The 25,949-nt window shown below is 50.2% G+C and overlaps 1 protein-coding gene across 1 annotated transcript in view; it reads left to right on the top strand.

Annotated features, from left to right (window-relative positions):
* Nucleotides 1-25,949, top strand: part of LOC122363173 (protein outspread-like) — a 92,550-nt gene that overhangs the window by 4,734 nt on the left and 61,867 nt on the right. Inside the window, exon 2 of the mRNA XM_043332133.1 lies at nucleotides 19,003-19,083. Within this exon, the coding sequence (XP_043188068.1) occupies nucleotides 19,003-19,083 (81 nt within the window). The remainder of the gene's footprint in view (nucleotides 1-19,002; nucleotides 19,084-25,949) is intronic.

Here is a 25,949-nt window from a genome sequence, read left to right on the forward strand (position 1 = left end):
CTTTCATCTTTGAAAAATGCTCAACTCATGCTCAACAATTAACAGCCAGATTACCAGATATACCTAGCAGCGCCATATAGACAGTTAGAATAGAACTTATAGGTTTGCTACATAATACATAATTCCCATGAAAAAAATCGAAATCAAGGCACAAACCCAACAACTCACCCTGACTGACAACGAAAGAAAATAACCTTGCACACTTCCAGCTGTTAATAACAAATATGCGTTGAATGACCTTGATCACCTCAACTGTTTATAAAAACCAGGCTTGTGTTCTGAATAAATGCTTTTGGATATTCATAACAACTATGATTAGTGGTTTGCTGCCAACGCAAAACGGATGAGCCGCTGCTTGCGCAAATTAAACACTACCTCTGCATTTCGCTTTTGACTAAGTTGCGCAGGATACGCCTACAAAATTTTCATCTTTGGACCCGCAGTCAGCTGGGCACACCCTGGCACACCCTAGGGATGAATTTAAAACTTGATTGGCTCTAACTTCTTTCATATACAAAATAGGGGTATGAGACAGGTACCAACTTATTCTACATTCATTTCTGATCCTATTGTATCAATTTCACCACAAATTATGTCCGTCAATGGCTTCTAGAGGACTTTAAAGCTCGATGCGTCGGGCCTGGCAGAGGTCCAAGATGAGAAAAGCCACCCTGCGCACACCCTAGGGATGAATTTAGAACTCCGCGGGCTCTGGCTGGTTTCATAGGTAAAATAATGTTTTGAGACCGATGCCAATATATTCTGCGTTTATTTCTGATCCTATCGCATTAATTTCGCCACAAATTACGTCCGTCAATGGCTTCTAGAGGACTTTAAAGCTCGAGGCGTCGCGCCTGGTAGAGGTCCAAGATGAGAAAAGCCACCCTGGGCACACCCTAGGGATGAATTTAAAACTCCGCGGGCTCTGGCTGGTTTCATAGGCAAAATAATGTTTTGAGACCGATACTAATTTATTCTGCGTTCTTTTCTGATCATATTATATCAATTTCACCACAAATTATTTACGTTATTAGTTTTTAGATGTCTTTAAAACTCGAGGCGTCGGGTCGGGCAGGGGTTCAAGATGACTGACACGCCACCCTGGCACACCCTAGGGATGAATATGAAACTCTGTGGACTCTGGCAGGTTTCATACGCGAAATGAGGTTATAAGACCGGTAATGATGTATTTTACGTTAATTTCTCATGCCTTTGCAATAATCTTACCGCCAATTATTCATTTCAATTAGTTTCTAAAGGTTTTTAAACACGAAGCGTTCGGCCGAGGGAAAGCCAAGATGAATGAAAGGATACCTTGGCACACCTCTAGGGATAAATTTAAGATACGGTATTCCCAGATCTGCCCAATACATGTTCTGAAGCTGGTAGATGGGATTAAGAAGGCCCTAGCTTTTTAATAAATTATCCCTCGCCCGTATAGGGGGGGGGGGTCGAACGAACCACCCCCTCGTTTTTTCGAGAATAACTCGCGTAAAAAGCGGCCGATCGCGACGAAACTTTCAGGACCCTCGAGTCAATTAATTTGACACCTACTCTGAAAATCTCATATTCCTGACCCAAATGACCTTTGACTTGTGACCTATTTCTTGAGGCCATGTTTGGCCGGAATCGCGATTCGGCGAGCCGCTAATGCGTTCCGTTCACTCCCGTTCCGTTTCGGGTGTTCTGGTCAGTTGTGCTCTCGCTTTCCCTTCCGCTTGGGGTGTCCTGATCAGCGATGCCCTCCGTTCCGTTGCAGTTGCTCTGATCAGTGATCACTGGTGCCCTCCGTTCTGTTGCGGGTGCTCTGATCACTGATCACTGATCATTGACGCTCTCACTCAGCACTTATCACGTGACATGATACGAAGCTACCGCTCCGTTTCGGTGGCCGGCCATGGGGTCGGTGGCATCCTTTTATCTTTTTTTTTTTTTGCATCCCGTTCTGTTCCGATATGGATGCCCTGGTTACTGGTTAGTTGCACGCTTTTTATTGCGATATTGCGTATTATGCTGCGCAGTGCACATCGTTCCGTTTGGGGTGCTCTAATCAGTGACCCTTTGTCTAGTCTCATGTAGTGCACCGTTCCTTTCGAAGAGTTGCGCTGACACCGTTTCCATTTTCACTATGCGTAATGAGTACCGACTATCGCTGGCCGTTCCGGCGTTCGGGCCGGGAGATTTCCGGCGTATGTCATGCTGCATAGTGCGACTGCAATTGCATACTCAATACTGCGTCCCGTTCCGTGTGCCCAGAGCAAAGGCACCATTTCCAGTATCATCCGGCCATTGTCATATCTGTTGAAAATGGAAAGCTCAAAGCTATACTGCGTACACTGTACGAATATTACCAGATCAGATGCGAACGAAAACTACATACTTATATGCCGCATATTATCTCAAATATACAGTAATCTTGGAAGCGGTGCTGCCATATTGTAGGCGCAAAACGTCCCAGAGGCCAGAACACATGAGTTATACGGTTTCCGGTTTCATAGCGATCAGTTACGTCAACAAACTGCCCATCAGGGTATCATGATTACCTAAAATTTTATGTCTGACAGTGTCACAGTGATGACCACGCCTCACGCATTACACAGTCTGAGTCAACTGCACTAAATCAATAATACAGGACGACAGAATGATACCCTTTCCAACGGCAAAGACAGGTTCCTTCCCACTTCCTTTGCTTAAAAAAGAAAGAAAACTTCTCCACATGGCACTAGTACCAAAGCCTGCATATAGAGAGAGCTCCCTCACCCGCCCCTTCCCCACCCTCCTTAAGATATGACAACAGATTTCAACAGAATCATTGCATCTTCTGCCTCTTAAAGACCTAGTTCGCTCGCGTGATGGCGACTGGCGTCGCGAGGATGGAGGTCCGCGGATGATTTTCTCTAGGAGAAATATACAGGCAGAAGGACCGTCCTGGATCCGTGCCAGTAAGCATGAGTAGGAACTTAGCAGATGCTGACGGTAATATCTGCTGTCTGCATCTGAAACGGAAATGAAGGCATTGATTTAGGGCTAGGAGAAGGATGGCCACTGGACAGTCATTCAATTGTGACAATGCATTTTGACTTGTGAGGAAAATGAAATCTCACTGGTTGAAGTAGGTATTCATTCTTAGCTGTATAAGAGACAAAGGTGATTCTTAACTTCATTAGTCTCAATCAAACACAAAGGTTGGGATAAAATGGGACGGATTTCGAAACACTTGGCGATCAGATGCTAAAGTTATAATTCTGCCGTATATCACCCTTACCTATTTGCATCGTCTTTTTCGGTTAGTTTTGGTGGTCAGGAATGGTATGTTCTTTTATTATCAGCCAGCGTAGCGTTACGCCTTTATTGCGAAAGTGATATAGGTTTTCACTTGTTTTTTTTTTTCATCCTAGATTTTTTGGTCATCATCGTCACACCCAACCAAAATCCAATTTTAGAACACTGGTTGGCCGTCGTCGCTGGAGTTACCTTCGTCTGGTGTTGTTGGAAGGAAGGTTTTATGGATGAAGACGTAGTCTGCCGCTCAGTCACTCGCGCTGGAGTCATCTCCAACCGGTGCTAGTTGGAAGGAAGGTATTATATAGTCGAATGTCGTTTGTTCGTCTGACGTCTGTTCCTCATGTGATGTGCACAGCATGTCTTCAGCTATCCACACGATGCTGATTGAACTTGGAAGGCTGCATCGTTAGGTGGTCGCTTGTGTATTTAGGGCCTTGGTCGCTTGGTACTATCGAAGACAGAGCCTGCCGTCTACGTGGTCCTTTGGGGCTGTAGTTGGAGAAAATTAGAGAGTATGTCGTCATTTGGCCACCCTTTGCTAGTGATTAGTCGAAAGACATGAGCCAGTCCTCACTTAGGCTGTCTGCTGACTAGCTGTGTGAGCTAACACAAGTAATACATAGGTGGCTACACCGGCCTCCCCATTTCAGTTGGGGAAACTACGAGGCGAATGTCAAAAATGGATTGGTCAATAAATGGACTTTTGATGACCATATATGGGCATAAATGCAGCCCCCGCTACTAAGGGTGAAAAACGGTATAACAAGCCGGTACTTGCGGTATCGCGTCCACTTATTGGAGAGAAAAGGCTTCCATTTTTCACTACGAATTAGTGTGATTTGATTAAATTCGGCGAATTGACTCGAAAATGGCGATAGGAAAACGGCTTTTCTGCAGGTTCTGGGCGTCACAATCAGCTGGCCAATTCAATAAATGGATTGGTTTTATGAAAGAAAGTTGTTAAAAGATTTAATTTAATTACAATAAACAAATATATTTAATTATAAAATAATAAATTAACTAAAATTAGAAAAACCATAAACAAAATAATAAAAATAATGACATTTTTAAACCACGGTATTGCTTTCATTTTTTGGCGCGTCTGTTTCAATCCGCCATATTTGCCAATCACGGTTTGACCTTGCGTTGTAACTCTGCGATTTAGAGCCGCCAGTTAATTATGCGTCGGGTGAGTGTAGGCCTTGTGTGGTTAAAAAACATTCTTGTGCCTTATTTTTTCATTTGAATGCTAAAATTCATTGAAAAGATGAAGTTGTCTGATTTTATGACCATATATGGTCATCGCCCCGCCCACTCCAGCCGCTGATTGGCTAATCCAATTTTTGCTTGGCTCCTCGTAGTTTCCCCAACTGATTTCGTGGCCACTCCGATAGCTACCACTACTGTGTCGCAATGCAGAGTCATTATTGTAATTCGCCAGTCTGGGCACCTCTGGGGATTATCTGCATAATTTGACTGTCGTAATCCGTCGCTTGATTAGCCGAGTGAGACACGGGCGGTGTATGACACGGGCACTCCGTGTCGTGACACGGCAGTCCGTGACACGACACGGGTCGTGTTTCGTGACCGGACACGGACTTAAGGCAGTCCGTGACTTGACACGAGCCGTGCTGTGGCAGCTCATTGGCGGACCCGTGGCCATTTAAAATAATTTGTAAAGCTACCTTATTGTACAATATAGAAAGAAAATAAGTGAAACATCGTCAATTGCCTATTCTTATAAAATATTATGTTTTGACATGGCGCAATTTTTTCTATTGGTCGCACTGCCATTGCCGATACAGCTAGCTTTAACGATCGTCAGCTGCAAGAAAATATTCATGAATACGGCGAGTAAACGTGTAGTATGCTAAATCATGACGTGGTTTGTGTCGGGGTGATTCAAGTACCTAGCATTTCAACAAGACTATTCGAATTTGGGTCCAGGTACTGGGCTAGGACTCGTGAACCCAAACGGCCGATTCACGAATCTATTGCCAACTAATCTGCGCAAAGACTATCTGAACTGATAGCTAGTTTTGGCTTTGATTGGTGTTCACTGTTCGTATTGAAACGGGAAATCAGTGTGATGAGCGCGATATGATACATTTAACTGGGGATATAAATGGTTTCGGTGACCTTACTCATAAAAAGCCTGCTGACTGCTAAAAGTGAGTATAGAGGCGATTTCAAAGGGCACATTGGTTGAGGTTCATGATTTTAAATGGCGCTTGACTGCTTTGTAATGTGCAACGGTACTTAACTGAGCTTCGAGTGCTCAGTCATTCAATTGCTATATTTGGCTACTTATGCTAATGGAGGGAGGCACTTCACATGCTTACATATATAAGATAAAAAGCCCCAGCCCGACTCAAGAGTTCAGGGCTCGGATTGTTCGGTACCGCTCTGATGCCTCCTGTACTAAATCGCCTGACCAATTCGATTTCAACAAACCTTATAGGGGAGGATAATGAACAGTGGAATAAGTGATAGCAATGTGTGACCTCTCAGTGCCTTGCTGTCTTCTACCTTGGTTTCATAAAATAACAACAGCAGGAGCAGCAGAACGCTCTGAACAGACCTCTCGCGGGCCATCTTGCTCTCTGCTCACTACCCGGGCGGAGTTTCAGCTTCCTGAGGCCGCTCATTTTCCTCATATTCGGACATGATGAATGCTGATTGATCGCGGGCCGGCAGCCTGTTATAAACCTTAGCGGGTCACAACCTGCTCTTCTGAGCGACGGCCCGACGGCCCGCGGCTCGGCCGGCCCAGATGCCTGGCTGGGATAGTCATGTATGCAGTATTGGCGTGCCATAAAATGTATGTCTGGCGGTGTTTTGTAGGTATCCGAAGGTTGGGAATTTTCAATTAGACAATCACTATTCTTTAGAATTGTGATTTTCTATTGAAAATCCCAACCTGAACTTATGCGATCACGTCTTATGCGCCATAATTCTCAGTGGTATGCATTGCAATGCAGCTAGGTTTCATTTGTCGACATTGGATGACGTTACAAGTTTTGCAGGTCAGCATTTTGTTACAGTTTTAGCGCCGAACATTCACACCTTTAGAGGAGAGACAAGGAAGAAAAAAATAATTAAGAATGTTTGTTCCGTTCTACATTTATTTATTCTTTTTTTTTTGTAAATAGCCGAAAATCTCCAAAGCCTCACAAATTATCAAGCTCAGAATTCTGCTGTGTTCACCAGCCATGGAGCAGGCCGCCGCACCGTACCGTTGCGACTGGACGATTGGCGTGGGATCTGACTCCCACCTCCCTCCCCAGCCCTGTGGTCAGTGTGCTGGGGAGGGGTGGGAATCGGGAGTTAGTGATGTCAATTTCTGAATATTTGGGAAATGAAACCAAAACAAATAGGTACAAAACATTAGCAGCCACCATTGACGAAATATAAATACCAAACCAGTCAATAAAAGCGAGAATCTTCAGTACAAAATTCCAATCATTTTATACAGTAAGAGGAATTCGTGAAACCAAAAAAAAAAGGAATAGCATTTGGTTTGTGATATCAAACACGAAAGCGATATTGTTTTTTGTGTTGATATACCAAAAAACTTTTTGTTCAACCGGCTACTGAGCTCTACACTGGGGATGACTGCCCACCACCGGTCGTCGCAGCCTTTCCGACCGTGCACCACTGTGCCGAGTCGCCGACCCAGAGCAACGGCCTGCGATGACTGGCTAAACGAGTTGTGTGGGCAAAACGGGTCAGACGGACTTTGAAACTCACCACGCGGGCTGGGCTTATTGCGGGGTAGATGCACTTTGGGTTGGGTTGTGCTAATTCCGGTCAAATCGTGTTGGTACAGAGCAAGTGATCGGTCAGACAGGTAGATAAACGATTGGGAAGGTGTTTGAAAGGTACAGCAGGTACGGTTGATTTTTATATGGCCGCACGGCATCAGTCTGGCGTAGCACTGTAAAAAAGTGGTAGCAGTCTGGTAATCAAAATAAATAAATGAATAAATAAATTAGTAAATAAAATGCATCGGCTCGGCAGCGTCCGCCGGACAAAGGATTCAGCACCAGTGCGTCCGGGTCACCATGTTACATAACACTACTCCAACATAGCACCACACAGGTCCGTCTTCACCAGCACTATAGCACATAGCACCAGCACCTCCTAGCATAACCCTGTACTGCAGGAATCATCCGTGACATCATTCCAATCCAGCACTTCTCCAACACGGCACCAGCCGAATAGCACCGTTCCTTCCGTGCTGCCGTACGGCTGTACCCAGAGAAGCCGTTACCGGATTTTTCTCAGCGTACCGCGCGCGCGCAGGCTTGGCGTTCCGGTCGTTGACCGCACCTGCCGTAAAGGCGTTCGGCCGTTCGGCCTCAGCGGAAAACTTGCCCTTATGGTTGGTGCCGCTTGGGTTGGTGATGTTTTCCGAGGCCCGGCGAGGCCGGTAGGTTGGTGTTGGCTTGGATTTGCTGTGACCGGACATAGGAGGATTTGGGTAGGACTTGATAGACGGCCAAAGGATGGACGTGGAATTTACGAAGGAGTTGTTTTCGTGAATGTGTGATGAGGAGGTGTGTCAGGTCAAAATAGTCAGCGTATGACTGTTTTTGGCGGTGTTTGGTTGAAACTTGGAAGTGACGTACTTCGCTGGGAGGTTAGCTAATGTCATGCCATATCAACTGACGTGATGGCACTTCGTACGCTGATGTCAGTGACCTGCTTGTTACTTCTTCAGCTTCATCTACCGGCTACCTGTTTATTTTTCCTGATCAATATTCAACAGCACCGGTTACTAACACCAACTTTTGATCACTTGGACAGTGGATAGTCGACAATGGACAAGTGGTCAATTAACTCTGATATCAATTTCGAATCACTGATCACTGATATCATTCAATTAAATAGTAACCGGTCACCGATCAGCGTGACTGATTGCCAATATTTCATGACTGAGAAAGAGGCCAATACCTGATATTTTATCTCTTACATTTCTATTTAGTTTTACTAATTGGTATATTTGTGGTCCCAGCCATTGACCACTGATCAGATGATCACAGATCACTGACACCAACCCTGCTTCCCGATTGACCCGCACGGCGAGGTAACGCTATCGTCATTCGTCATGGCCAACAGTCACGGTTCTTGATTCTGATCGCTACCGATTACCCTCCACCGACTCCGGTCCTTCCTGATCGAATGGTCCCAGACGGTCAATGACCAGGGGATGCTTGGGCAGTTCAGGAAGAGGAAAATTGACAGTCTAGCCGGGGTCGTTGAAACGATGATGAACTCAAGATTACACAGTTTTGAGTCATGAAACGCCGTCAAAATAATTAATTCATAGACGTTGAATGAAAGCACAATACTAATAGTAAATCAATGAATGATAGGCAGGTTTGGTTTGTTTTTGCAGGTTTGCTGCTTTTCTGTATTTTATTTACCTATTCATTTATTTTTAAAATGGCAAAATATATCACGTATTCCATGACAGGTGACGCCTAAGCGGACGACAATAGTTAAATGAATCAATACCAATTGTTTCCGGAAAGATTATATATTTCCGTCGTTGCCATTTCAAAATGTAATCATTCAAGACAATGCCTCAAAATCATGCCTTTGAAACTTTTATCGAACTATCACTGAAGCTTCGCTGGCTCCCATTCACCAATGCCTGTGTAAATTATAATCTTGGGTCTTTATTTGAAGTCTTAGATAGAGTCTTTTAAGAATCGAATAAAGTTAACCCTATTAGTGGCAGGCTCCTGGCTACCCCATATTAGTGGCAGGGGGGCTGTTTACGACCCCCCCCCTTGATATCTCGAGATCTAACGGGCCGATTTTCAAAATTCAAAGGGCATTCGATTTGGCTCAACGAGATCTACATTTCTAAAGAAAAAAATTAAAAAATGTTAATAGGGGGGTAGAGGGGGTTAAAAAAGGGCAAATTGCAGATACATTTTAGACTGTTTATCACGGCCAGGTTTCTGAACCAATCTTAACGCAACTTTTGCCGATCGATAGAGAATGAACCAGGAATTCACATGGATCCTAAAAATATGCATTTTCAAAAATCATAGGCGGATACAGATCATTGAGATTGGGGGTACACAAAAAGTATAGTAAATAAGGTTTTTGTTGGTACTGTTTCTAAAAAGGGTGGCAATGGTCTTGTTATGTTACAATTTTCTTATGAGAGAACGACTAAAATTGTATTGGTCATGCATAGGCGGTGTCAGGGTACCTATGTTGGGAGGTAAAAAATAACCCCCCTTTTTGGACGCCTGGATCCGCCTATTATAGCAAAAACGTGTCAGAAAAGGATGCACAATAACTTTGTATATGTTATCACATGATACCTTTCATTTACTGTTCGTAAAACTGGTGCAGCATCGTGATCTTCGCCCAAATGACTCGCTTCACGAATAGGACCCCCCAATTCCCAGTGCCCTGGAGCCGCCCCTGGTAAAGTTATGAACTTGAAATTTTCAGGGAATGTGCCCAATTTAGTTTGAGGAAAAGTCAGAAAATTTCAGCATCGTAGCTTCAGCGGTTTCGGAGATATTCCCGAAAAACCTGAGGGGTGGATAAAAACAACCCCCCTGCCACTATAGTTCGTTTTTCTTAAGTTTGCCCCTCACTGTAAACGTCTTTTTAAACACAGCACGAGAATTGCTAGCTGAATTACTGAGAAAACTGGTTGGCGCACATTGATTTCACCAGATTTCACAGACGATCAATTTCATCAAATTTGTTTACTATTTCACAGACTTATAGCTCGTATTTACCCATACCTACAGCTCCACAGTGATAGACGACTTCTCAGGAATTATGTCTGAACTAATTAATAAATTGCACGGCGTTTAACATTAACGTTACATCGTCTGTGTTCAAAACATATTTTGAAAATATTATTCATATCTCCAATACAATGTGCGCCAACCAGTTTTCTCAGTAATTCAGCTAGCAATTCTCGTGCTGTATTCAAAATGACGTTTACAGTGAGGGGCAAACTTAAGAAAAACGAACAATAATAGGGTTAAATCGATTCGCCCATGGGTCCAGGCGCCAGACCTGTATAAAATAAGCCAGATAGTTCCGTTAAAGGGACCCTCCCACCTTAACATTAGATTTGAGTTGAGATAGCCAAAATGGGCTTCCCTGGCTCACAATTACCGGTTTCGGCATTCACAACATCGAGAAATGCCTTAAATCGGAAATATTGAATTTCAAAATTGCAGCATTTTGACCAGAGGGGCTAATGCATAGGAATACCCCTCTGAATGTCTGACGTCAGCGCAGATATCTAACGATTTTTAAATGTTTGACTAAAACGTTTTGTAGCACGCGTTGGTATAATATGCTGCTTTGCGCGCAACAAATGCCGCACTTTCAAATAAAGTCGCTAGGAACAGCGGAGATCCCAAAAAGTAAACAAAAGTAAAAGTCTAATATCTTGAAAACCAGTGAATATTTTCGATGAAATTTGGTAGATATTCGTTTTTGCTCTTTCTGAACCGAGCGACATCACTTTCATGCCTATTCATTAACTTTTTTGAAGGTGGGAGGGTCCCTTTAATGTATTGTATGCATTGTATCGAGGCCCGTGTACTGTGTACTGTTTCGTGTGTATAGCCACCGGTCTGCGCCGTCCTACACCGTCCACCTGACACAGTTTGTCGGCCACTCACCTGCCGCCTTCCCGGACGGCCTCTGTGCCGGTTTGGCCTGTTGTCTGACCATCTGCGAGGCTCGGGTGACGCAGTTAGACCAGGCTGGACCAGGCCAGACTGGGCTGGACGGGCTGGGTTGGCATGGCGGTAGGTGAGGCCCGTATTACCTACCGTGGCTTACAGCAGGTGACTTCCGTGATCCGTCTTGCCGTGGGGCTAGTGATCCCATGATCCCATGAATTCACACTTATATAATATCTGATGCTCTTATTAACATTATATGCTTCAATGTTCTTTTCATGGATATAAGATGTCCATGAAAAAAACACGGTGATGCGGTGACGATTAAAGGAACCCTCCCACCTTCAAAAAAGTGAATGAATTGGCATGAAAGTGATGTCGCTCGGTTCAGAAAGAGCAAAAACGAATATCTACCAAATTTCATCGAAAAATATTCACCGGTTTTCAAGATATTAGACTTTTACTTTTGTTTACTTTTTGGGATCTCCGCTGTTCCTAGCGACTTTATTTGAAAGTGCGGCATTTGTTGCGCGCAAAGCAGCATATACCACCGCGTGCTACAAAACGTTTTAGTCAAACATTTAACGGACGTTCGAAAGCCTGATGACGTCATCAGATTCCCGTAATGGTTAAGAGATAGGGACCACGCTGGTCCCACCCTGCAAGTAAAGGGAAGAAATTTCTTGAACACCATAAAGCTGCGGGGGTTGCGACCAGGATAAATGGTGGTTTCTGAGCCTGGCCGCAAACTTGGCTATCTCAACTCAAAACTAATGTTTAGGTGGGAGGGTCCCTTTAAAGTCTGCGCGACTGATAGTTGCTAGACGGTCGCTGGTTTGATGCAATGATATGAAGTGGTCAGGTAAAGGCTACGTGCTCTGTGATTGGAAGGAAAATGATTGTTCTGCCAAAATGACACGTGGGACGAAAGACAATGTTTAGGTAAGCGAGATAACGAGAGATCAGCGGTAAAAATTAAGGAAAAACGTGAGGAAAGCTCGCGCGAATACTCAGCCTGTCAGACGCCACTGTGCACTGTAGAAAAGCTATATTTAGCGTAGATATATCGAGATGTGAAACAACTGTGTAACGAGAGCCGGAATAACAATGGAGCGGAAGCGACAGTGCCAGAAACACAAACTATTTTAGATAAAAGATAGAAACGGGCTTACAGAAAACAACGAAATAATTACGCCAATTAAAGCACAATAAACTTATTTTAGAACGCAAGTAACATTATATAATCTTAAGACAATAGCGAAGATAATACGATTTAAATATAATACTAAAAACGAGATCAGAAGGTACTTGAAAAGGAAACAGTATTTGCGCACACGCGACAAAACAATAGCGCACTTGGGCGGAGACGCCGCAACTAAATAATGTGCCGGTGGGCTGCGCGGCACCACAGTACTTCCCCCCCCCCCCTAAGAGCGGAGCGGGAAAAGATAAAAAACTCACGAGGGTGGAACACGAAACCGAACGCGGCGACCAGCACGAGTGTACACGGCGTCTCGCTGTGGACGAACAGGCACAGGCGACGGCGGCGACGCGGGCGCCGAGCTCTGGCCCCCAAGACGGCGACCACGACGTGGCGGAGCAGATGGTGGCGGCGCTACGTCAGCACGGTCCGGCTCCGCTGGCGGCGATGATGAAGCGTGCACAGGCGGTGCAGCGCTGGCCAGGCCGGGAAGCGGGGACAGCGCGGCATCGGCGCGGCCCGGCTCCACCGACGGCGATGTGGTTGTACCGGACTGCACGGGGGGCAGGGGCGGTGCGGCATCGGCACCGCCCAGCCCACCCGGCGGCGGTGACTGCGGTAGGTATGCTGGCTTGAGCCGCTCGACCGAGACGGTGTCACTCTTCCCCGACGGCAGCTCCAGCTGGTACCAGCGATCCCATCGTCTGAGGACGCGCAGAGGGCCGATATAAGGCGCCTCCAGAGGGCGGCGCACGCGGTCAACCCGCAGCCAGACGTGTGAACACGTCGAGAGGTCGGTCGGCATGTGCGGCTGGGTCAGTCCATGGTGGCTGCCTTCAGACGGCGAGAGGAAGTCTGTCCTGGCGAGTCGGCGGGCCAGCTCCCCGACGGTCTCGGCGGCGCCGTCCGGAGCAGGCTGCCGGTCCACACTTATCCGGGGCTGCAACAGCATGCCCCCGGTGACGGCAGTGAACGGCGCATAGCCAGTCTCATTCATGGCCGCCCGGATGCCCAGGAGGACCACAGGTAGTGCTTGTAACCACTGTTTCTTGCTGGCGATGATGGCTGACTTCAGCGTCCGATGCTGACGCTCCACCATGCCGTTGGTCTTGGGGTGGTACGCCGTTGTCCGCAGGCGGTGAAAGCCGAGGATCTCGGCCAGTTGTCGGAAGAGGGCGGACTCAAACTGAGTACCTCTGTCGGTGACGACGTGCAGCGGCACACCAAACCGGGCCACCCAGACGTCCATGAAGGCGGCTGCGACGGTGGCTGCTGAGATGTCGGCGATAGGGGCCGCCTCCAGCCAGCGGGTGGAACGGTCAACACACGTCAGGAGGTACCGACACGGGGAGGTGAAAGACTCACCGTGAGGGATTGATGGCGGCAGAGGACCGACAATGTCTATGTGGATGGTCTCGAACCTGTCGCTGAGGAGAGAAAACGGAGACGGGACGGTTTTGGTGTGGCGGTGGACCTTACTCGATTGGCAGGAGGAGCACTCGCGTACCCACCGGCGGATACAGCGGTCCATGTCGGGCCAGAAGTAGCGCGACTTGACCAGCTGAAGGGAGGCCTTGACACCAGGGTGAGCGAGGCTGTGCACCTGTTCGAACACATGAGTGCGGAGGGGGACTGGGACAAACGGCCTGGGAAGTGTCAGAGTGGTATCACAGAGGACGGTGAGATCAGCTGACAACGGGAAGGGTGTCAGCCGGTCCGAGTAGGCAGCTGTCTCCTGGTCGTCCCTCTGAGCCTCGGCGATGGCGTGCAGGTCGGCGGCGTCCACGGTGGCGGCGTTCACTGACGCTGTAGGCGTGGTGCTCGGTGGCGCGGCAGCCGCCAGCGACTCGGTGGCCGGGTGCGGCGCAGCAGTCACCGGGGTCATGCCAGTGTCGGCGGCGGTGCTGCTGAGCGCAGCAGACGGCGGATCGGGGCGCGCGCGCGCGCGGTCCGGTGCGGCGACAGGTGGCCGCTCCGAGCGCGCGCGGGCACTGTCCGGCGCGGCGACCGGTGGCGGCTCGAGGCGTACCGCGCGCGCGGCGACCGGTGCGGCGACCGGAGGCGGCACAGGGCGCGCGCGCGCGCCGTCCGGTACGGTGACCGGAGGCGACTCAGGGCGCGCACCCGCACCGACGGGCGCGGTAGCCGCGCTGCCCAGTGTGGCCAGGAGTGATCCTGTCGGTGGCGAGGTCTCGGAGCTCTGGTCGGGCGGACTGAGGGCGTCGGGGGTCACAGGGCGACTCCAACAGTCAGCGACCACGTTGTCAGCCCCGCGCACGTACTGGACGGAGGAGACGTACTCGGAGATCACGCTCCAGTGCCGCTGCTGACGGTCCGACTTGGCCGTCTGCGGGCTGAGGAACGCGGTGGTGAGCGGCCGGTGGTCAGTGAAGAGCGCGACGACACGACCTTCCAACAGGTGACGGAAGTGAAGCACGGCCAGGTAGGCGGCCAGCAGCTCGCGGTCGTATGTTGAGTATCGCCTCTGCTGGTCGCTGAGCTTCTTGGAGAAGAAGCCGACGGGGACAGGCTGACCGTCCACGATCTGGTACAGAGCTGCACCGGCTGCCACCTGTGAGCAGTCGGTGACCAGGTGGTAGGTCTCACAGGACGGCAGGTGATGTCGGATGGTGCATGCTGTCTGCAGTGCCTCCTTGATGTCTGTGAAGGCGGCGAGCTCCGTCTCGGTCCACGGGAGGTTGGTGCTCTTCTGGTTGTGCTTCATCAGCTCTGTCAGCGGGTGGACGATCTCGGCGAAGTGTGGGATCATCCGGCGGAAGAACCCGACCATCCCGAGGAATCGGCGGAGTGCTGTGGAGTCCGGTGGAGTCGGCAGATCTGCGATCTCCTCGATCTTGGCGTCTGGCGGCCGGAGCCCCTCGGCGGAGACGGTGTGGCCTAGATAGACCACCTGCGACTTGAAGAAGTCGCACTTGTCCAGCGAGATCCTTAGCCGGTGTCGATGGAGGATGCCGAGGACGGTCTGAAGGTCCTTGTGATGCTGCTCTGCGTCTGGCGAGAAGATCAGGACGTCATCCAGGTAGACGAAGACGCAGCTGACCTGGCGGAACAGCTGGTCCATCACACGCTGGAATGTAGCCCCACTGTTCCGCAGGCCCAGCGGCATGAACACGTATTCGTACGCGCCGAATGGTGTCGTTACAGCCGTCTTCTCCACATCCTGTGGCGACATAGGGATCTGGTGATAGGCTCTCAGCAGGTCCACCTTGGAGAACACACGCATCCCATGGAGACGGGTGCTGATGCTGTGGATGTGTGGCAGCGGGTAGCGGTCTGGCTTGGTCTTGCCGTTCAGCGCGCGGTAGTCCCCTGTCGCTCTCCACATCCCGGGTGTCTTCTTCGGGACCATGTGCAGAGGCGATGCCCAGGGAGAGTTGGACGGTCGGATGATGCCAGCCTCCAGCAGGATGTCGAACGTCTTCTTGGCAGCTTCCAGCTTGTCCGGCGGGAGTCGTCTCGGACTGGCGAACGTCGGTGGAGAGCTGCCGGTGTCGATGTTGTGGGAGGCTGGAATCGGGCACGCATCAGCTTCTGTTCCCAGTTGCAGCGGCATCAGCAGAGAGGGGAACTGCTGCAGGAGTGTCTGGACCTCCGGTGGTAGACTGTCGCTCTGGTTGACCAGGAAGGCGCCGGGACCGGGGCGGTCGACGGGAGCACCTGGAGAACGGAGGGAGGTCACGGAGTCCAGGAGAGTCTGGGAACCACAGTCAACAAGGAGGTTGTGATGGGCAAGAAAATCATGGCCGAGCAGGGGAGCTGTGACGTCAGCAACAACAAACGACCAGAGGAAAGAACGGCGGAGGGCAGGAATGACGAAGGAGAGCAGTACTTCACCATGCGTTGGGAGAGGCGCTCCACTGGCGGTGGTGATACGGACAGCTGTCGGCTGCAGGATGGCTCCCTTGACGACGTCCTGAGGCACCAGAGAGACGCCGGCTCCAGTGTCTACGATGAAGTGTAGAGTGCTGGCTCCAGCTTGGGCTGCGACTCGAAAGAGTGGCAGGCCGCGCGTCGCAGTCGCGAGGGCCTGCCCCTCTAGTTTCCCGGACGCTGGGGAGAACCACGCCGGGAGGAGGGCTCCATCTTGGCGTCCCCCTTCTTCGGCCACCGGCACCAGGGCTTGCACGTGCGGGCCTCCTGGCCGAAGTACAGGTGCGCCCTGCAGACTTGTGGTCGCTGGTCTCTGTAGAATGGCTGCAGGCCTCGTGGAGTGGAGCTGGCAGCAGGTAGAGGTCCATCCCGACTGCGGCCACTGGATCGGGCGGCAGGACGATGGTCCCACTGGTGCTGCTGCTGACTGGTCGAGGGCGGCTGAGGCTGGGCAGTTGCTGCTAAGCAGGACGTCTGAAGCAGAGGCATCAGTTCATCGGCCAGCTTGCCCAGCTGGTGGAGCGTGAGGTCCCGCTGGGCTGCGAGGACAGTTCCCACGGTGGGCGGCAGGCTCTGGAGCAACTTGTGTCTCACGAGGTCGTCGCCGACCCCCACCTTGCAGCCAATCTCCTGTAGTTCTCTGACGAAAAGAGAAGGCCGTCCGGTCAGTTGGACCTTGCTGATGAGCTGATCGAATAGCTCAGACCTAGTCCGCTCATAGAGGGAGCACACAGCATCCCGCAGGGTTGCATAGCTGCTCGAACCAAGCACTGATGTGTCAAGCTTGGAGACTGTGGTGGGCGGAAGGGCAGCCAGGACGTGGTAGAACCTGGTGGTGTCGCTGGTAATCTTGGCCAGATGGAATTGGGCCTCCATGATCGCGAACCAGCCCTGGACAGCCGTCTCCATGAAGGCTGGTGGCTTCACTGACACGTGCTGGACAGCACCAGCGGCAGAGTCAGTTGGAGCAGCTGCTGCTGCTGCACCCCCAGTCACAGGGACAACAGTGTCACCGGAGAGGGCACGGCCATCATCAACAGGGTCAGGCATCACGACGAGCAGGTGGGGAGGTCAATCAACAAAACAGACAAAAAAAAAAAATGACAACAAAAGCACAGGAAAAGCAGGCAAAACAATCACGTCGGGGTCACCAGTTATGAAGTGGTCAGGTAAAGGCTACGTGCTCTGTGATTGGAAGGAAAATGATTGTTCTGCCAAAATGACACGTGGGACGAAAGACAATGTTTAGGTAAGCGAGATAACGAGAGATCAGCGGTAAAAATTAAGGAAAAACGTGAGGAAAGCTCGCGCGAATACTCAGCCTGTCAGACGCCACTGTGCACTGTAGAAAAGCTATATTTAGCGTAGATATATCGAGATGTGAAACAACTGTGTAACGAGAGCCGGAATAACAATGGAGCGGAAGCGACAGTGCCAGAAACACAAACTATTTTAGATAAAAGATAGAAACGGGCTTACAGAAAACAACGAAATAATTACGCCAATTAAAGCACAATAGGGGAGAGTGGGGTGGGTTGTATCAGTTTTTACTCCGAGACCCATAACCTCGTAACTATCCGTGATAAACTCATTATTTCCATACTATCTCCTCCCTTGATTCTTCTGCTTTTTTGTGCAAAGTAACTTTTCCGCTACCTCTACTAGTTTTTCTTCTACGGTCTGCCGAATAGGACAATGTTTTTGATACAACTTGCCCCATGGCTTGGGTGAGTTGTATCACATGGTGGGGTTATTTGTATCACTATTTCACGTTTCAGGGAGTGTGCTTGCTACTGGTTTTGAACATAACAACAACATTAAATGGGGTTAATTAATGCAATGTATATGCTCAAAGGCTTCACTTTTATTAGACCAAACTTAGGTCAATCCGAACGAAACATCGAAACGAACGAAACATCAACAGACTAGACGCAAAAGTGACCCGTTAAAAAGCAGCCAACACATTGTGCCGAAATGGAACGAGTATTGACTAGCTCCCTACAAACGCGAGCCAGGGCTTAACTTTCGCGATCAAAAGCAACATACCCATACATACATACATACATACATGTTACAACATACCCCACCCGGCTCTGATACAACATGTACCTCGCCGCCATCTTGGAAAAAACATCCTCGTGCTCAAAAACAGCGGACAGCTGGAGAATTCCATTTTCACTCACGCAGCCTTAGAACCTACCCTCACCACCGCTACGGAGATCTTTCAAATTCGTGCACATATAAATGCCCAAAACACACATTTTCCTGCAACTTATTTTTTTTAGAATGACATTAAAAAAACATAAAATCGGCTCTCACCTTGAGACGCGTCCACCCAGCCACACGACAGAACAGGGAAAGATGGCGCCCGGAAAACCTCGTCGGCTGGTCGTGTCACGAGCGCTATCTATTGGATAAGTTTGGCACAATTCGCCCTGATACAACTTGGACATGATACAACTCACCCCGCTCTCCCCTAAACTTATTTTAGAACGCAAGTAACATTATATAATCTTAAGACAATAGCGAAGATAATGCGATTTAAATATAATACTAAAAACGAGATCAGAAGGTACTTGAAAAGGAAACAGTATTTGCGCACACGCGACAAAACAATAGCGCACTTGGGCGGAGACGCCGCAACTAAATAATGTGCCGGTGGGCTGCGCGGCACCACAGATAATATACCTTTAGTTTATTACGCCATGGGCACAACGCGATGGTTCGTACGCTTATTACTCGATGCGTATAGTGCCCGCAACAGACTGTCTCGTTAAGTTTTCCGGTCCCAAAACACGGGAAGTCAGCGTCTACATGCCGTCACGACTGCTCATCGTCAGGCCTTCTGACTTCTTCCCACCTCCGCCCTTGCGCGCAAACCTGTTTTGGGTGACCTTAGACCTACCTGTCAGAGCTGTGAATGACCTTAACCTCTTTTGTTCACAGGCGTCCCGAAAGGTCCAGCGGTGCGGGTTTCTGTTCGTGGCACCGGACTGGGACTTCAGTAACCCGCTGAACAGAACTAAGGTAAGACCTGAGTGACATTGACGTAAAACGTCAACTCGCTGTCAAAAGCATGTCGTGCTCTTTTTTAGAATGTCACAACTGATGTCTTTTTATGGGTAGATCCGGGAATTTTTGCTGACGTCTAGTTTCGATAGGGAACGTATTTTCGTGCTTCTGGTCGGCCAATATCATGTCAGTTGTAACTCGAAGTCAAGAAGCTGCATACGAATTCGTCGAGTGCATCTATACTCCGCCTTCGTATGAACCGTATTTCTATTGACTCGCTCCATGGTAACCCTATATCCGTGAGCCGATGACAGCAGCTCCTGAATACGAGTATGTTCGTGACCCAGCGGCCGCATTCGTCCTGTCATGGCACCGCTGCCCGGTCACGTCTGTCCATACAATGCTGGGCTGGCTGCGCCCGGAAGCGGATCAGGCAGGTCACGACGGAGCCGACCGACCGTGAGTTGGCCACTGAGTCGCCGTGAGTTGATATGCAACTCACGTTGTCCACATGCAGCCGTAAGCGGACCTCCGGAATGCCGGGTCTGTTAACTGCTGTTGCTCTTTTTTCGTTTGCGTCTGTGCCTCAAATGGTCAACTCGTCGTTGGGAAACCGATTCCTGAACTTTTTATTTTAATTTTCGGTAATTTTCGGTAGCTTTCGCGTAAATCTTTTTCTTTCTGGGAGCCTTCAGATTCGTACCCCTTTTGGAAGTATTTGATTTCGAGCGAACGTCCGAAGTGGTTTTTACCGATTTTGCACGTCTGAAGCGATTAGGATTAAAAACGCACGCCTAAAGAGGCTTCCACCGAACCTGCATGTCCACTTGACATGCTGGAACATTGCGCAGAGCGGTTTGCCGATTCCCATACATTTTGGAGCAGTTTAAACCAGTCTTCCGTGACGGTCGATGTAGCAAGGTTTTCCACGGACACCGACGTTCGACCTTGGTGTTTCGTGAGCCGTGGTGATTCACGGTGACTCAGGTAGGATCGAGGCACGCCCAGCCGGGGGCTGGGCTGGTATAGGGTTACAGTTCGGGCGGGTAGGGACTCGAGCTGGGTTCGAGCGGGGTGTAAGCGGATTGTATGCGGGGTGCGGACTGGGCGAGGGTAGGATGCTGATGAAGCGTAGGTGAAGTGCGTATGGGGACTGGCTAACTCGTGCCATCATTTTTTTTTATCGCCAACCCCGTGCTCTTTTTTAATTTAACGCCGCGCTGGTTACTTGGCCTTTGGGGCTTGATGCATGAGCTCATCTCCTATTACATCGGCAACCAATATGAAGTCAGAACACCCCCAACAACCCAAATGACAAATATCATCATCATCCATCCATCCGATAAAATTCGATGACTGTAGTTGTGCCATTCTGAGGCGGCAAACTCAATGCAGCTTTTTACGGAACAGACTTTTACACCATGTCATTGGCAGAGTATTGTAAAAATTGTCAGCAGTAGCGATTTTAAAACCATGTCCTTGGATAATCGCTACGATATTTGACTAAGCCTCAGCTATGTGTCATTAGATGTGACTTTTTGTTTGACTATCTGCGTGGCGCTTTTCGGCTAAATTGGTAGAAGCATACAAGATCCGTGTGTACAGGATTTCGCCTTATTTACCAACCTTTTCGGTGCCTGTAAAGCGTGACGCATGTCAACACTCCCGATTCCCGAACGCTTGGCTATCGGTGTTTGCTTGTAACCTTTGGCCTTACCGTGTCCTTTCCGAGGTGGATGTGCATGTTGTCATTTTTTTCTGAATCAGAGGTTAGATTGATGTAAGAAGGTCAGATAATCCAGTCTTTAGGCTAGAGGAGCCTCTTGGCTTTTTTGATGGGTGACATTCAGACACGGCACAAACCGAAGTACCTATACCTAATACCTATATAACTTTTCCGAGCTCGCGCTGCAAGGAAAAAGCCATTCCCATTTTGCCTACCTGTGTAGTGTATAGCATAATCGAGGCGACCAGAGCCACCTCCAAGACGTCGACGGATAGGCAGACGAGAAGGTAGTCAGGTGGGCAGCCGATAGTCAGGTCTGGTGAGAGCCGACGGTAGTTAATGCTGAGATGAGGAGAGGCTGGCCTTGTGCCAGATAGTTACTCTCAGCTACCACCCAGTCAAACATGATCAGCAGACGCACTGCGAGAAGCGCCGCATTCTCTCTCTCTCTCTCTCTCTCTCTCTCTCTCTCTCTCTCTCTCTCTCTCTCTCTCTCTCTCTCTCTCTCTCTCTCTCTCTCTCTCTCTCTCTCTCTCTCTCTCTCCCCTCTTCCCTCTTCCCTCGCCCTTTTCCTCTCTTCTACCGAACTTGTTCCATCTCAACTAATCCTTTTTAGGGAGTTTTTCTCTTGCACTACCTACCGTTCTATTTTGTTTGTTCAGTTTTTCGTGACCACGGCTCGGTGTGACCCATTCACTGCACCGTGGACTGGCAACGGGAGCGCATTGTTCACATGGACACCTTTCTGACCACTGACTAACTGGTGGTCAGTTGCATCGGTCAGCCCGGCGACCGCCGCAGCCTGCCGGCCGCCTCGCTCCCCCGCCTCGACGCGTGAGTGAAGGGCCGGCCGGTATAAGGACGGTGTCGGCAGGCTAGGCGCCGGCGTTCGGGCTCTCGGGCGCTCGGCGCTCAAGCTATAGCCGCGGGGCAACACGCAGCAGAGCCGCCAGATTTGGTGGGCGACGGGCACGGTGATCATAAGAGCCGCGAGGTAGAGCTGCGAGATTCGGTAAGCGGACAAGGTCAGAAGAGCCACAGGGCAGAGCAAGAGACTGCCAGAATGACCAATAGATAACTGGCCAGTGGCCATCCCATACCTGTTAGACGATTGCTTTCCGTCCATCAAAAGCCGGCGATTGTAGCAATCAACCGGTTACGACACACTCAATATTCTGACAAGGATCGGATTCTTTTCTCGGAATGCCTGTTCTATGTAATCAGAGATTACTTCTGTGGTAAGCCCTGGGATAGTGGTTATAGGAATACGGAAGTCCACTTACATGGAAATCTTCCAGCTTGTTTCATCATCACTTATCAGTAATGGAAACTTCAGTGATTTGTTTGCGGCAAGGGAGGCGCCATTTGGCACATCACTGCAGTATGCACTTGCATTTGGCTGGTTCTCGGCACTTTGGCGTCAGATATTTCATTCCTCTGCACTGCCTATCAATCTGAATTCTGTCCATTCTCTTACCCCAGGTCTGAGGTCCACTCCAAAAGCGCTTCCCTCCCTTCGCCTCTGCACCAGCGGCGCCGCTGTGGGGGAGGGGCGGGGCGGCGGCCAGCCGGGGAGGGGGAGGGGAGGGGACTTTCACCCGGCTGACCGCACTAGCTGTAAACAAGCTATCCCAGTACAGTGGGGAGGGGAGGGAGGGGAGCAGTAATGAATGGGCGACTGTGATGGGAGTCAGCTGGTAGCGCGGTTGGACGGTTGGTCTGGCGGCTGGTCTGCTGGTGGGACGGTTGGTTGACTGGTTGGGCGGTTGGATGGTTGGTCAAATTGTTGGTCGGATGGTCTACTGGTCAGTGGTCTATACTCTTAGAGTTTTGGGCGTTCGGTGGGTCTGATAGACAAGCATTTGCCAAACAAGACAAGCACACTGACTTTTCATAAGGAAACTGTTATGAGCGATGAGCTGCTGGTCTCTCGTCTCTTAGGCCTCCTAACGAAGGAGTGAGCTCCTAGAAAACGGCGTGAAAATCGTTTTTATTCGGGAAGTGACATTTCTCAGGAAGGTTTGATTCGGACCGGCCAATAGCGAGTGGTACCGAGACGATGTCGAGCCTCTCGCTTCGCGTGAAGTCACCTGGGGAAATCGCTTCGCTTGCAGGCCGTCTGTGGGAAAGAACATTCATCGATTCCACCAATCGCCCACGACATCTGACACTGTCCCATGCCTTGCAGCCTCTCCTATGGAATTCCATCATCTGCGTCACTTCCGTGCGGAGTTGTGTGATTTTCCGTGATTTTCGACTTCTCCCGGCAAGTCTGGCGGCCTCACCTCTGAATTATCTGGAACAGTCTTTGTAAACTGCCGGCTTCCTCTGGGTAGTTTGCTGTTCTCGGCCGTTCCATGACGCGGAATGACCAATGATCGTGTTGAAGTAGCTTTGGCCTGGGCTTTTGACAGTCCTTTTCGCTCGTGATGGTCACTTTGTCTGACTTCACTGAGTCACTAAGTAAAGTCGGATAGATACATCAGATAAGTTTCCCTGTCTGTCGTGTCTGACTACTGTCTATCTGAACTCGCTGGATGACCTGTTTTGTCGTTATGAGGACCACTATCTGGCAGTGACTGGCGACTCTGTCTGGCTACGATGCTACATAATGTCTAGCGCTCCCTTTCTAGTCGCTAGACTAGATGCCGGCAGCGCTCTTGCGTTGCCTTGGGCCAGAATTGGAGGAACGGTACTGAGGGCACACACCGGGCCAAACCACCGAAACCCAGACTGAGCTTGGACTGAACCTGAAACCAAACGAAACATCCATGAAATGCTTGAAAGCACGTGAGATTCATGTGGAGATCTACCTACAGTAAGATATGAATTAACTGCACGTGCATAGTTCATGTCCCAGGCACCCCAGTGCAGTCATTTTCATAACATCATGTAGCGTGTGTCTAGTTCTATCAGTGTACCGACTTTTGTGTCGCTAGATCGACGTTTCCAGTGGCGCACCCAAGGGGGGGGGGGCCTTGGGGCCCGGCCCCCCCCCCGCTCGGTCATAATTAGGAGGCCCCCTGTGCACCGCTTAGGGTACTTTTACACTTGACTTTCCTGCCTAACCTACTATAATTCTGCACAAGATGCACTATCTGGGCAGAGGCCAGGAGGCCCCCTCTGGTAGGCGACCCTTGATGGGCAGGAGGCCCCTTCTGGATGTGAGGCACCTTCTCACAGGAGGCCCTATCTGGGCAGGAATCAAGAGGCCCCCTCTGGCAGGAGATCCTTCATGGGCAGGAGGCCCCCGAGGCTCCCTCTGCACAGGAGGCCCCCTCTGGTAAGCGACCCTTGATGGGCAGGAGGCCCCGTCTGGCAGGGGACCTTTTATGCACAGGAGGCCCCTTCTGGATTTGAGGCACCTCTCACAAGAGGCCCTATCTGGGCAGGAATCAAGAGGCCCCCTCTGGCAGGAGATCATTCATGAGCAGGAGGCCCCGAGGCTCGCTCTTCACAGGAGGCCCTTTCTGGACAGGAGCAGGAGGCCCCCTCTGGCAGGAAAGCCTTTATAGGCAGGAGGCCCCTCTGGCAGGACACCTTTTCTGCTTAGTAGGCCCCTTCTGCATGGGAGGCTCCCTTCTGCACAGATGGCCCTATCTGGGTGGGAGCCAGGAGGCCCCCTCTGGCAGGAAATCTTATACTGGGCAGGAGGCCCCCTCTGGCAGGAAATCTTATACTGGGCAGGAGGCCCCGAGGTTTCCTCTACTTAGGGGCCCTTTCTGGGCCGGAGTCAGGGGGCCCCTCTGGCCTCTTGCAGGAGACCCTTTCTGGGCAGGAGGCCCTCTCTGGATGGGAGTCTCTCTCTGCATAAGAGGACATATCTTGGCAGCAGTCAGGAGGCCCCCTCTGCACAAAATGTCCTATCTGGGTAGGAGCCAGGAGGCCCCCTCCGGCAGGAGATCCTATATGGGCAGGAGGCCCCGAGACTCCCTCTGCACAGGAGGCCCTTTGTGGGCAGGAGCCAGGAGGCCCCCTCTGGCAGGAGACCCTTTATGGGCAGGAGTCCCCTCTGGCAGAGGACCTTTTATGCTTAGGAGGCCCCTTCTGGATGGGACGCTCCCTTCTGCACAGAGGGCCCTATCTAGGCAGGAGCCAGGAGGCCCCATCTGGCAGGAGCTCCTTTATGGGCAGGAGACCCCGAGGCTTCCTCTGCACAGGGGCCCTTTCTGGGCAGGAGTCAGGAGGCCCCTCTGGCCTCTTGAACGAGACCCTTTATGCCCTCTCCTGATGGAAGGCTCCCTCTGCACAAGAGGCCCCTTCTGGCAGGACTCTCTCTGGATCCCCTCTGGAAGGAGACCGTCTCTGGGAAAGAGGCCATCTCTGGATAGGAGGCCCCTCTTCACAAGAGGTCCTATCCGGGCAGCGCCTCGCCCTGGCAGGGCATTTTTCATAACGCGGCCTGGCAGAGGGGGGGGGGGGGTCGATGCGACCCCCCTCGCGATTGGATCCTATGGCACCTAGAAATACCAAATTTGGTAGGTAGGTGGCCCTCTTAAAATCCTCGTCCCTGTGCAAATTTGGTTGCTCTAGGTCAATATTTAGGGGTTTTTGGGAGGTATAATTGTAAAAAATTTGCTAAAACAGGTCAAAAGTTTTCGCTGATAACTTTTGATTTAATTAACCCGCGCCGGGCAGGTGCTCCGCGACTTCCGCGCCGGGCCGGGGGGGGGTGTCTGAAAACCCCCCTTCTAACTCGGCTCCTGGGTCACGTAGCGACACGCGGTAAGCGGCATTCAAAAGAGCGTCCAAAATAAGTACGAAAACACTTCAGTCATTTTTTGGGTCAGGTCAAAGGTCAGGTTACCAGAGGTCACCAAAGGTAAAATGTTGGCTATTTCAACATTTTGGAAACTGCCAACGGCTAACTCGGGAACCGATAGAGCTACAGCGCCGCGGAAAAGCGCATTCGATAGCTCTTTTGACGCTCTTTCGCCAATATGTCCTCAGATTTGACCTCAGGTCAACGGTTTAGCCTCCAGAGGGCAAAAACTCCAAAAATTGCCGTTTTTTACGAACAGTGTTTTTCGGCAATAACTTCTGACTCAAAAAAGCCACGACATTACTTTTGCCAGAATCGTGTTCCTCTTGTCAAAACGCGTCGAATGAACTATAAGTTGACCTTGAAAAGTCAACTTAAAAATTTGACCTCAGG

Source organism: Amphibalanus amphitrite, unplaced genomic scaffold (genome assembly GCF_019059575.1).
Source record: "Amphibalanus amphitrite isolate SeventyFive unplaced genomic scaffold, NRLGWU_Aamphi_draft 000608F_arrow, whole genome shotgun sequence".
NCBI classification, from domain to species: domain Eukaryota; kingdom Metazoa; phylum Arthropoda; class Thecostraca; order Balanomorpha; family Balanidae; genus Amphibalanus; species Amphibalanus amphitrite.